This window comes from Odontesthes bonariensis, chromosome 3 (assembly GCF_027942865.1).
Source record: "Odontesthes bonariensis isolate fOdoBon6 chromosome 3, fOdoBon6.hap1, whole genome shotgun sequence".
Classification (NCBI taxonomy): Eukaryota; Metazoa; Chordata; class Actinopteri; order Atheriniformes; family Atherinopsidae; genus Odontesthes; species Odontesthes bonariensis.
The window spans coordinates 36,477,026-36,489,468 of record NC_134508.1 but is presented as its reverse complement, the minus strand read 5'-3'; the positions used below and the strand labels follow the sequence as shown (position 1 = coordinate 36,489,468).

Genomic DNA, 12,443 nt, shown 5'->3' with positions numbered 1-12,443 from the left:
AAATGACTTAAAGGACCACTTTAGAGATTTAGAGCATCCACATGAATTTTTACATGTTTAGATGAATATGAACCCAATGTTAGAGTTCTGTTGGTGTGGTTGTAAGTCATTGACTTGGTCTCCATATCCAATTTACTTGTTTAAGATGTTTAAACACGTGTCTTTTTTGTTTTAAAGCTGCCGTTGGCAGCTTTTCAAAAAACCTAGTCTAAAGTCGGAAAATTCGAACTGACACAACTTTCAGGTCCCTCCCCCTCTGTTGACGAGGTTGTGCACGTGAGTTCACACCAGTGTGCGCGCACACAAGCTGGGGGCAGACTCACGCTCAGCATGGAAGACGTGGTTGGTGACTGTTCTGGTCAGATAATAGATTAATAATAAACCTAACGTGATTGGTTAAAAACAGCCGGGAGCGCTCGATTTTTGCAAGCACGATTATAGCCTTCAGAGGGAGCTACAGAATTCAGGATTTTTCCTAAACAGCCTATTTAATATTCTACTTCCAGAATCCCATGCCAGTTCAAGCTAATATGACTAAAAAAAAGTTGCCGACGGCAGCTTTAAAGCCTCAGTTTTCAGTTTACATGGTGAGAAAGACTGAATTTGACAATGAGCTGAATTGACGACCAAGAATTGCCTGTGGATACCTCATATTAGGTATCCATGTGTCACAGGCCTCAGTTGTTGTCTGACAAGCTACTGAAAAGACATAATTTGGTCACATTTCACGCTGGAAGACATGTTCCACCACGTCAAAGAACACTGGTTGAGTAGTTTATTTTGACACATTTTAGACACCAAATCTGCAACATGGAAAAGCTACAGTGACCTTTACAAAAAACAGCATTCCGCCATTTTTGGAAAGTACAATCTTTTTGAAAAATATAAGTACTTGCTTGTCTATTAAGATTTTAAGTAACTTGGAACAAAAAGTGACAGAGAAACATAGATAAAGTGGGTCTGAATAAGGTCCAATTCCTCTCCATGGCCCTGCAGATAGAGTAGGAGATCAAGGAGTAAACACCCAAATAGTCCCCAGTGTCCTGGTTGAAGGGCTAGGTGATCACCCTTCCTTGATCCCCAAAAGAAAAAGGGCACCTTACCCTAGGTAAATAGTGGAATAGGGCCAATGATGGAAATTGGGAGTGGGCCTCATTCATTGTTGGTTTTGGTATTTTTACGGCGGCTGAGAACGAGAAAAATATATCAACACTTTTCTTGTTACAAATACAATGAAGATATCCTTGTTTAGGTGTTGAATATTGTTCCACGGGTATGACTGATGAATGAAATTCTTCTGGTCACTTCAGACTATGTTGCATTTGGTTCTGACCACATAGTCACATGTAAATCCCTAAGAAACTGTGGTACCAGCTGCCCTGCCAAAAATAAAAAGACAGAACCCGGGGCACGTTTTGATTGTGTTAGCACAATTAGGCTTCATAAGCAAAGGAAGAAAAACCATGTTGCACACAGGGCTTTCATGATTCTATTGGCAAACAATTGTTATATAATGAATTTCAATTAACTTATAATTTGTCACTTTCTGGTCATTTATATGCCACTGTTACTGTAAAAGCCGAAAAGAAATATTACAACAGCCATGTACTGACATTTGCTATTGGAACATAAATGTATATATCTGTTTACTTTTAAGGCTTTGTAAACAAAGAAATACAGAAATGCTATCTACAGCAAAATACAGGGACCACTGTGTAATTTAAGGGGTTATCATTGTGTCAACTATCAAATGGTTGAAAACAATATGGAAATATGGAGATTGTGTTAATTTCACCCAACAATGAAGATAAATGATCCCAATTATCTTAAATAATCCCACCTATACTGTATGATTATGAATAAATTGTGAGAGATCTGGTTGCACATGAAACATCTCTTCATTGGCAGCAAACACAACACATGGCCCAGCTAACAACTGTGCAACATAATTAGAGCATAACAAGATATTTTGGGCTGATGAATGCAGAGCATCTTGGTGGAAAAGCTGCAAACTCTGCAAGAATAACTCAAAGAATTAGCTGATGATTAAGTTAGCATTCAACTCAGCCAACAGATGAATATTTTTAGCTTCAAATTACAAAAGAGTGGATTGTATAGAAGCAGAGAATAAATCCATTATGTTGAGTTTTAGTCACAAAATTTATCCATAGAATGACGTATCCAAAGCAAAGCAAGCAAACTTAGTGCTTACTTACTGTGCTGTGTAGCACACAGAAACACTACAGTTGGATCTCTTACACCAGACCCAAAGACAAACAATGACCCCATTCAGTGAGATCCATGAAGTTGATTCAGCTCATTGTCCATCATAAATCACTTCAAGTGCATACTGTAAAGATTTATTTGATCAAGTTGCTATACGGCTCAGTTTTTGATCTAATTGAACTGACTCAGGAGGACCGTAGGCTCTAGTTACTGCACAGTCGTACGGCATGCAGCATGACTGAGGAAATGTGTGAGAGGACTGTTGTGACATTAGCCTGGGGGCCTCAGTCTTATGAGGAGCAAACTGCGTGACACAAAAGACACACACACACAGGTCCAGACTGGGGACACAGATAGCATCACTGTAGCTATTTCATTTGATGAGCCATCAGGGAAAAAGACAAGATAGCCTGACAATAAGAAAGGGAGGAAAGGAGAAAAAGGGAAGTGTGAGGCAAAGGCAGAAGAATTGTCAAGGGAAATAAAAAAACACAGATATGGAAGAAGAAAGACACTGTTATTAGGTGAGAAAAAAAGAAAGATTCAGAACAAAGGAAACTAAAATATAAGAAAAAAAAACACCGTGAAAAAAAGTGATTGTAGTCATGAATGCGTTCAGAAAGTGAGATATAAGTTTGGGTGAACAGAGCTAGACATCCATCATGACTGCAGTTAAGTGCAGAGTTTCTAAAGGCCAGATTTACACTCATTACACTGACTGAACGAGCAGCCATGATCTCAGACTCCCAGGAGCCTCCGAGGAGCACAGGGTCACCTCTCCAATCCTATTCCATCACACCCAAATGGACAGCCTCAGTGGAAATGAGGCATGACAATAAATGCCATCAGCGGATCATTCCAGCAGGAAAGGTCAAGCCTGCCACAGAGAGGGTGTCACTCGGGTGAAAGGTCATGCGGATAACCAACAGTCTCACTATCCAGGCTCCGTGCAGCATATGGATGTACTCATCAGCAACTCCTCATTAGGCTACTTCTGTTCCAGGTATAAAAGGAGGTTTCAGTCATCATATGCCACATCTTTCGTGCCTAAGGTGGCTCATTTAGGCTGATTAGTATGACCCTGTTCGAAAAGTCTACGCTGAAAACAAAAGGGTCCTTTTCACTTTGTTTCATGTACGCTAATGAGGTGAAACCAGGTAAAAGACATTACCTCTTACTGATCTTATACTTTAAATGTATTCCACTCTCAAGAGATTGTACTTTCAATGGCACAGTTTGCACTTGTTAGCAAAATGCTAGCCAGAAAAGGACCCAGTGAAGGAAACATTAGCACATCAGTCGGTGCTGTCCCTGAGCTATCAAACATTTAAAACAATTGTCGGTTCATTTGGTGTAACCATTTTTCTTGATCTCTGTTTAAATGCACACTGAAATCATTCAAAACTCAGATAGAGCCGAAAGCCCATGTTTGGCTGGTAGAGAGAATAGAGCTGAAATCGGTGGAACAAATAAAGTGAGAATAATCAGAACAGTCAAAATGACATGATTGTCCTGAATTATCATCCCTTTTCAATAATTAGTTTTAGACATTTCTAGATCTATGTTTAAAGCTTAACAAAAGACAGCAAAGAACACAGTACTTTAGTATTACACAATAATAATGCAATACCTGAGTCAGACAAGTGGCTGCGGCATTATTAACTTTTGTACTAAACTGAAGGAAACTAACTCGACACCACTGTTTAAAGCTGACAGACATTGCCACCATGGCTGTGATATCACCCCTGGTCATAGTCTGTGAACATGTTGAAACTTTGAAGTTTATCATGCTGGTCGTCATCATCTTGGTGACATCACCTGACACACCGTCTCTGTGCTGTGTGTTGTATGTGTGACAAAGAGAGAAGAGGCTGAAAAATTTTTTCCGCTTGAGATGTGAAAAAAAAAAAACGCAGTTCTTTTGTCTAAGGAGAAGTGAAATAGAATCTTAAGCACCTAATAATGATAGGGGGGTCCAGGGAGTAAAAAATATTTGATAGTGGTATTATAATTTATTTATACAATCTATCATATTCCTCTGTAAAACTGATCATACACCAATATAACCCACCGCTGTGTGTAAGCCCATCTGTTATTGTAAGTGCATGTAGTTCAAACTTGAGCTGTTTTAGGAGCAACATGTAAATGTCATTAACTCTGACCTTGCAACAGTACTGTTGCACCCACTCAGACATGAAGTCCTCCTCAGTTGCTGTCAGGTTAATGGAGAGGAATGCATATCTGAAAGCGGCTTAATTCAGCATATCTGACATCACCGTCACAACACTACATGAAAGTAATGTGTATGTATTATGATCAACAACAAATCTAATATGTCAATATTAGATATATTAGATTAGATATTTGTGATTTGTGATTACATCGCTTATTTTGTATGTAGGGCTGCAGACTTTTGCCTCTACTGTATGTCACGACTCGCAAGCATGCAAATAAGCAGCAAACGATGTTCGGAATGACATAATACATTTGATAACCCTGTGGCAGCTGCAAGCACAGAACAGTTGTTGAGTGTAATTGATTTTCTTCGGAAACATTCTGCAGAGCACGGTAATGCTGAGAAGGACTACAGTGCCATGCAGAATGGTGCTGGATGCACCTCTGACATAGTGAGTGCAAAAAAGTGCTAAATCATGCCAAAATGTTCCTAGTTTTAAGCAAAAGTTAGGATTTTTAGTCTGCTTCTAAGTTCAGGGGGACATCAGTGATATCATAGCTGCTGCAACACGTTATGATTAACCTTTATTCTGCAACAGAAGACTTCACTATAAGGCTGACAAGCCTCACAAATTGGATTCAAGCAGCTGCGTCAAGACTGTTCGTGAGAAATAGTAATGCCTTTCGATTCAGTCACTGAAAGACACCTACCTGCAGTGCTGGCAAATATCATTTGAAGGATGCTTTTATGAAGGGGGGAGCAGTGTTGAACAAAATAAATATGGAACAGCACATTACCTCAGTGGCTGCAGCTACTCAGCAACCGTGCTTCCCTTCAAATGCCTGAAAATGTTAAGCTTACAGCAAATAAAGCCTTAGTCAAATATTCTCGTGTGCAAATAGTGGATTCATTACTGCTTATTCAGAGAGTTGAGCGGGTGGGGAAATTCTCCAGTGCATGGCTAAATGACTTGAACTTTTTAAAGTCACGGTTTGTATGGGGGGCTGGGAATGGGAGATTTGATTTACTGATTGAAATCACTAGACTGGGGTTTCAGAGTTCAGGCAGAATAGGTGTGTTCATGACTAAGGTGAAAGATTTCAAGAAGTGCAGGACCTGAGGGTAAAAATCTGCAGAGTGGATCGTCATTCAGGGTCTTAGTGCAGCTGAAATAGTAAATGGTAATAAGAGAGGCAGTTTTATGATAACACAGGAAGGTTTTTTTTTTTTTTTCTACTGCTCAGTCACACAAATGAAAATACACAAGAGGGCTCTGACTGTACTGTGGTCAGAAAAATGAAGACCATACGGGTGCAGTCAATTGTTCCACTGTCCCACTCCCACTGCTTTTGTTGGTGGGCCATGGGAACCTGACAAACAATGAGAATGATTGGAGGGATGGGGGCCATATGGAGGAGGACAGGAAACAGAGAGCAGGAAACCATGTCCTTAAGGAGACAGAAAAGAAGTGAACATACACAGACGGAAAGGAGACTGTGGTCAAATTGCACAAACTGAGGGATGAGGACCTGGAGGCTTGCCATGCAGCTGATAGTGTAGGTTGTTTTAACTGGAAGATTTTTAAGAATACAACCCAAAAATGTAAATATGCAAACACACACGCTAGTAAATATTGACCTCAAATCGACTGAGTTGGTAATCATGCTTTGCCAACACACATCGTATCTTGTGGCTGTGATCAATAGGACTCTTTTTGTGGTGTCCTATGATGCGTATCTATAAATGAGTGTTGCTCTTTGTTTCATTACCCACAGCTCTACTGCTCTATCCCGGGCCTCGCCTCTTTAGCATTCACAGAGTCGTGATGAATATATGGGCTCATCAATGCATGCTCTCCTTGGCTGTCATCCACAGCCACACCATATGCACAGCCGCTCAACCTTAAAGGTGGACAGTTGTCTGGCCCTTATGTCAGTGCTTGCCTTGTGTCATAAAAGACATTCAAGCCTGCAAGCGCCCTCTGTGAAGTCTGCACTGAAGTCTGTCCTGCTTACAATCTGTATACATCTACTTTAGAGCTAGTCCTGCGCGTGTTTTCAATCTGCAGCCTGTCTTCGGAGCATTGAAACATTTATGTGTGTTATCCTGCCAAACTTTGATTACTGACGAAAAACAATACTTTACTTTAGATTCCGTGTGTGTTTCAGGAAAGTTTAATCATTGATTTCCAGCATAAAAACACAGAGATTGAATAAAAGAAGTTTATTTGTTGAACTAATATACTAACCTTGACATGCCTGGTCTAAAGTACTGCACACACACTGGTCTTCAGGGACAGACAAAACCTTGTCAGCATGGCAGATTGGGAATGATTAGTTGAACAGATTGCTCTTCGCCTCCTGGGTCATCATCCATATGTTTAGCTTAACTGAGCATAGAACGGCTGGCCATATACAAACAAACTCTCAAATTTGAACTGTCATTACCATATAAACACAATGATCCCCAATGTTTCTGCAGTTAAAAGAGAGAGAGATTTACATGCATACATCTCCCGCTTCAAAATCATTGCCCTGTAATCAGTCCCATATGTAAACACTCATGTGTGTAGATGATGTCCTGATACAAGGTCTGGCAGCTTTGCAAGGGAGCCAACGAGACCAAAGCCAAGTGACATCTAAGAAGTCATGTCTTGTTTTCTTTGGCTCTCACAGGGCAAGAGTGCAGCCTAATGTTTAAGATGCAAACCCATCCATGAGAAAGAGAGAGGCTGTTTTTGTTAGGCAAACACAGGCTCAGGTTGCATATCTGTTTGTGGAAGCCAAACTAAGCTGGGTTGTTTATAACCACCACAGGTTCTGCAAGGGAATTTAAGCTGCAGGACGGATGTTTCCATTACTGGCTTACATATTCATGGGTTAAATATACTCTTGTCAGCTGTGAAATGCTGGGAAGAAGGAATTAAATGAGAGAAAAACTGAGGTCACATTAACATGTGGTATTAAAATTAGCACAGTTTTTCTTTTGCATGACATGGACCACACAAGAGAGTGTACAAAAGGAGTCTTTAACAGAGCTTTATCATGTGGTAGATCAGGCTTATAACTCTAGATCAAAATAAGCTGAGGGCAAGAAAGAACCATTTTAAGTTGACTAACATCTGATTGTTACATTAGAGACAGATGCTGATGTGTTACCACAAAAGCACGTAGTTTGAGATTAGTTCCTCTGCCACTCTAAAAGGACTGGGGAAAAAACTGTGTTATGCAACCCTATTCCCCAACAAACACTGGGATTTGGTCAAATGTTAATAAGAACACAATGCAATGATGTGCAAATCTCATGAACTGATATCTTATTCACAACAGAACACAGAAAACATATCTAAGGTAGAAAATCTGTTTTACTATTTCATGAAAAATATTAGTCCATCTTTAATTTTATAGCAGCAACACATCTGCAAAAATATGGAAAGCTGGCAACACGTGAAAATTAAGAAACAGCTAGAGGGACATACTGTAACTAATTAAGGTAATTGGCGACAGGCCAGAAACATGATTAAGTATGAATAAAAAGCACCGTAGAAAGGCAGAGTCTCTCAAAAGTAAAGATGGGCAAAGGTTCAGCAAACTGCATCTACAAATTGAATATTCTGTCATCTACTGTACATAATACTACGAGAAGATTCAGACAAATCCAGATGAAAGGGAAATGGCCAAAAATCAATAAAGAAAGCCTGTGACTTTCAAGCCCTGAGGTAGCACTGCATTAAAATCAGGCATGATTCTGTCATGGAAGTTACTGCATGGGCTTAGCAACCCTTCCAGAAATCAATGTCTGTGAACACAGTTTACTGTGCCATCCACAAATGTAGGTTAAAGCTCTATCATGCAAAGAAAAGCCATATGTGAACATGATCTAGAAACTCTGCTGTCTTCTCTGGGCCAAAGCTCAATTAAAATTGAGTTCAAAAGCCTACATCCCTGACTCCACACCCCTGAAATGTCCAGACCTTCCAGACCTTTCACCAGCTGAAAACATTTGGTGCTTCATGCAATGCAACATACGACAAGGAAGATCCAAGACTGTTCAGCTAAACATATATCAGACATGAATGGAACAACATTCCTCTCCAAAAAGTCAAACAACTAGTCCACTCAGCTCTTAGACATTTACAGACTGTTGTTAAAAGAAGATGGGCTGCTACATGTGTACAAACAGGTACACATGGCCCTGTCACAACTGTTTTTTTTAGATGTGTTGCTGCCCTAATGACATAATATTTTCCATAAAATGTTTCATGAAAGGTCTCAGTGTCAGTCAAATTATCTAATGATCTCACTATCTGAGTGACAGACTGTAGGGGCAATAACATTTATGTTTTTAAAATGCTGTTATTTTAACTACAACTCTTAAGTGAAATTGTTACATTTCTGACTGAAATCATATTTGTGCTGCAGCCAACAGAAATGGAAGTGTATTTCATGGCGTCTGGCTTTTATGTGGGTATTACTGTTATCACTACGCTGTATGTAGTGCTGCGCAGTGGGTATGTGTATTACTGAGGGACTACAATCCTAGATGGTGCAAACAAGTGATCACATTTTATGAGAGCAACCAACAAGAGTAAGTACCCAGAGTATAATTTATTTTTGTTTGTAAGCCTGTGTGCAGAGGTATTTTGTGTGTGTGTGTTTGTAACTTTGTGTGGCACCTTCAACAAGCAGGCTCATTATAAAAGCAATTAAACCCGCCTTACTCTCATTAAGAAGCTGTAGGGCTTAAGGAGAGATTGGAGACCTGTTGTACTCCCAGAGGGCTTCTGCCTGGTCAGCTCTGCTTTAGATGATAAAACCACTTTTAAGTCCACTGAAATCAAACACCACGAATCAGTCATGATGGGTCATTATTGGTTGGAGCTCATTCCTGCAACTCTGGCCTCTGGTAACCCTCATCATACCCAACTAAAATCACACAAGGCTCAGTATCTGTCCTCTATGTGGTTGCTTTGCTTTTCTTTTTTTTAATGTAGTTTCTCCACAGAAATGCTTACATTATCTGGTTTCTATTTGCACTATTTCTGAACACAGTAGTGTGGGAAAAATGAATGTAAACTGCTTCTGCTTCTATTACTGTTGAACAGGAGAGGAGGATTCGGATAAAGAAAAGGAGGAGGAATTGGAGCAAGAGAATCAATAGCAGGGGTGAAATAAGCTTAATTCTGAGATAAATCTGTATTTGAAATAAATATTTAAAGGAAAAGATTGTGCAGAGGGCCCATGAAGTAACAATCTGACAGATGAAAGACCCCTTAATGATCTGGAATGAAGAGATTGTCCAATGTCATTACTGTACTTGGTACCCCTTATGTACCCTCCTTCCCATACAAATGAAAGCACAGTCCTTTTTTAGCAAAAAACCCTCTCCTCTTCATTCCTGACTTGTCAGAGAGGCACAGCTGTCTGGGAGGTGGAGCCGTGATGGATTGATGAAGTTTTTGTGTCCAGGGGACCCAATCATGTAATAAGTTTGTATTGATTAACTGTCCCCACTGATAGAATGCTGCCACCATGTGTGAGTTAAACCTGGCACACGTTCAAAATCTTCTGCAGTCAAATTTGATTTGGGCCACGTGTTGGGATGCATGCAGGGAAGATGTGGCATATGCGCTCTGCAGACATTTCAAACAATTCTTTGCTCCAGTTCTTCAAGAACTTGCATTTATCTAAGTTATTATGATTGAGAAATTAATTCAGCTTTATTATAATGGCATTACATGGTTATTGAGCCACTTTCCATGGAATTTAAATGAAGCTTCAGCTTGGGTTGCATGATTATTTTTTTCTTTTGGCCGGGGTTTACTTAATCAGACTTTGCTCCCTTGTTTCAAATGTCGGCCTTTTATTTCATATGTCAAGGTATCATCTCTAAATGATGCAGTTCACACGAGCCCTGCACGGACAGAGAAAGGCAGTGGAAGTACTCTTAACTATGTGGAATGAAAAATTGAGGAGTGCATTAAAGACAGAGACATGCAAACAGGTTTGTCTTTGTAGCAAATAGATGAAAAGTTAAAATGCTTTCATTATGTAGTGAGTACTGACATGTAGTTTGTATCTGCATCAGTAGGCTAAAATCTTTTAAGCACTTTCACATGCTCACAAGCCTGCCTGTCAACAGCTTCCATATCAGTAAGACACAATGTATGAAGACAGACCTGCATTTATTTGATTTTTTTTGCCTAACTGAAACAGTACACAGTCACGTGATGGACTGGTGACCAGGATGTACCCTGCCTTTACCTGATGGCAGCTGGGCTAGACTCCAGCCTCCCCCACAACCCTTAATAGTATGAAGCGGGTATGGAAAATGGGTGGATGAAACAGTACATGTTGTTTGTCAGCAGAGGGGGAGGAATTGAAATCCTTTCACTAGTGGGAATTTGTTTAAATTGAATAAACCAGAAATGATTTTTGTCTGAAAGTCACTCCAAAGTCAGATTAAGGCAGAGCTTGCTGATCATGTTTTAAAACTTAACTTATTTAACCTCAGGGGTGAATGAGAGTCAGAGCCCCTACAGCTGGTTGGAGCTAGTTCCTTTCTCTTCCCTCTATCTTAGTCTCATCATTGACCATGATTATACCTTTTCTTGGCATCACATGAGGATACTTGAAGAACTACTGCACACCTGAATAGTAAAAAAAAACGTGCTGATCTTGTGATTTCAAACAAAATCAAAACATTCATACATAAAAGCCCATGGCGAACTCTCACACCCAGTTCATTGTGTAAGCATTCACTCACATGTGAGGAATTCACAGGGAGCATGAGTGTAATCCAAACTGAAGCTAAGCTGGGAGGCAGACATTTGGGAAATTTGCTTATTTGTGGTCTGAGAGGTAGATAAGAAGATAAACATCAGCTTTATCTCTGAAAAATCCAGCTCTGTGATGTTTTTGCCAAACACTAGCTTAGCATTAAGACTGGAAGAAAAGGGACATAGCTACACGAAAAGAGTTTCCAGCAACTAAATCCATATTGACAGATTTTGCAGTTGTACAGCATGTAAAAAGAGAAACTCAGGAGCTAAGCATCGCCTCGGAACCTTGACTGACTCCAGTATCTTTGCTCATACCTTATTTATCATGTCTATATCATATGCTTTAGCTACCTTTATGTGGGTCACCCATTGGTTTGTGTATTATCAATTCAAAGCCTTGAGTTTAGCATTTAGCTTTATCCATCTTGTGGTTTTACAGCCAGAACTGACATGGAAGGAGTGGATAAAACTGAGAACCCTAGAATAACACCTGAGGAGAATTTGCCAACAACTGAATTGTGATTATCAGATAAATCTTCAAAGAACAAAATGTGAGGCTTGTACATGCTATGTACATTTTAATTTATGGATGTTGAAATCATCAGAAATGTCAAGAATTCACAAACTCAAGGTTATGTTTTACTACTTTTTAAAGTTGGAAAATGTAAACTGAATATGGATGGTAATAAAACTGAAAGTAATATTCTTTTTTCTTATTAAGTTGGCATTTTTGATGCAAAGGAAAGCATGGAAAGTGATACAATACAGTACTCTACAAATGTACAGTAACTACATAGTCACTGCTTCCTGTTGCATGTAATTAACTGTCTCTTCATCTCTGTTTGTCTCTGTCTCTGCAGATCAGGGTGGACGGTGCTCTGGAGGGAGGAGTGCTGTATGAGACAGTGACCGTGATGATGGACAGCAGCCCCGTCCTCCGGGACATGGCCTTCTCTCTGGATAGGAACTCTCTCTATGTCATGTCTGACAATCAGGTGAGGAAACGCCCTCATTTTGGTGCTGCTGTCAGAAGACACAATGAGCTGGGCAGTGATGTAGTGAGTGGTGAGCATCTATTTGCTGCCAGCCTGCGGGTTCAAGCCTTTGACAGCGACGGTTCAGCGTCCTGACGTGTCCTTGAGTGAGACACTGAATGTGTAGCATGAAAGTTTGAGTTAAAAATGTTACTCTACTTTAAAAAAGCACAGTATGGATTATTTGAGTTTGTTTGCTTTATTTTTGTTTTGCATTGGGTCTTTG

General features: G+C 39.9%; 1 protein-coding gene across 1 annotated transcript in view; it reads left to right on the top strand.

Moving 5' to 3' along the window:
* The window catches only part of LOC142377500 (plexin-A2-like), a 78,583-nt gene that overhangs the window by 17,665 nt on the left and 48,475 nt on the right, over positions 1–12,443 (top strand). The window contains exon 4 of the mRNA XM_075461663.1: positions 12,044–12,178. Within this exon, the coding sequence (XP_075317778.1) occupies positions 12,044–12,178 (135 nt within the window). The remainder of the gene's footprint in view (positions 1–12,043; positions 12,179–12,443) is intronic.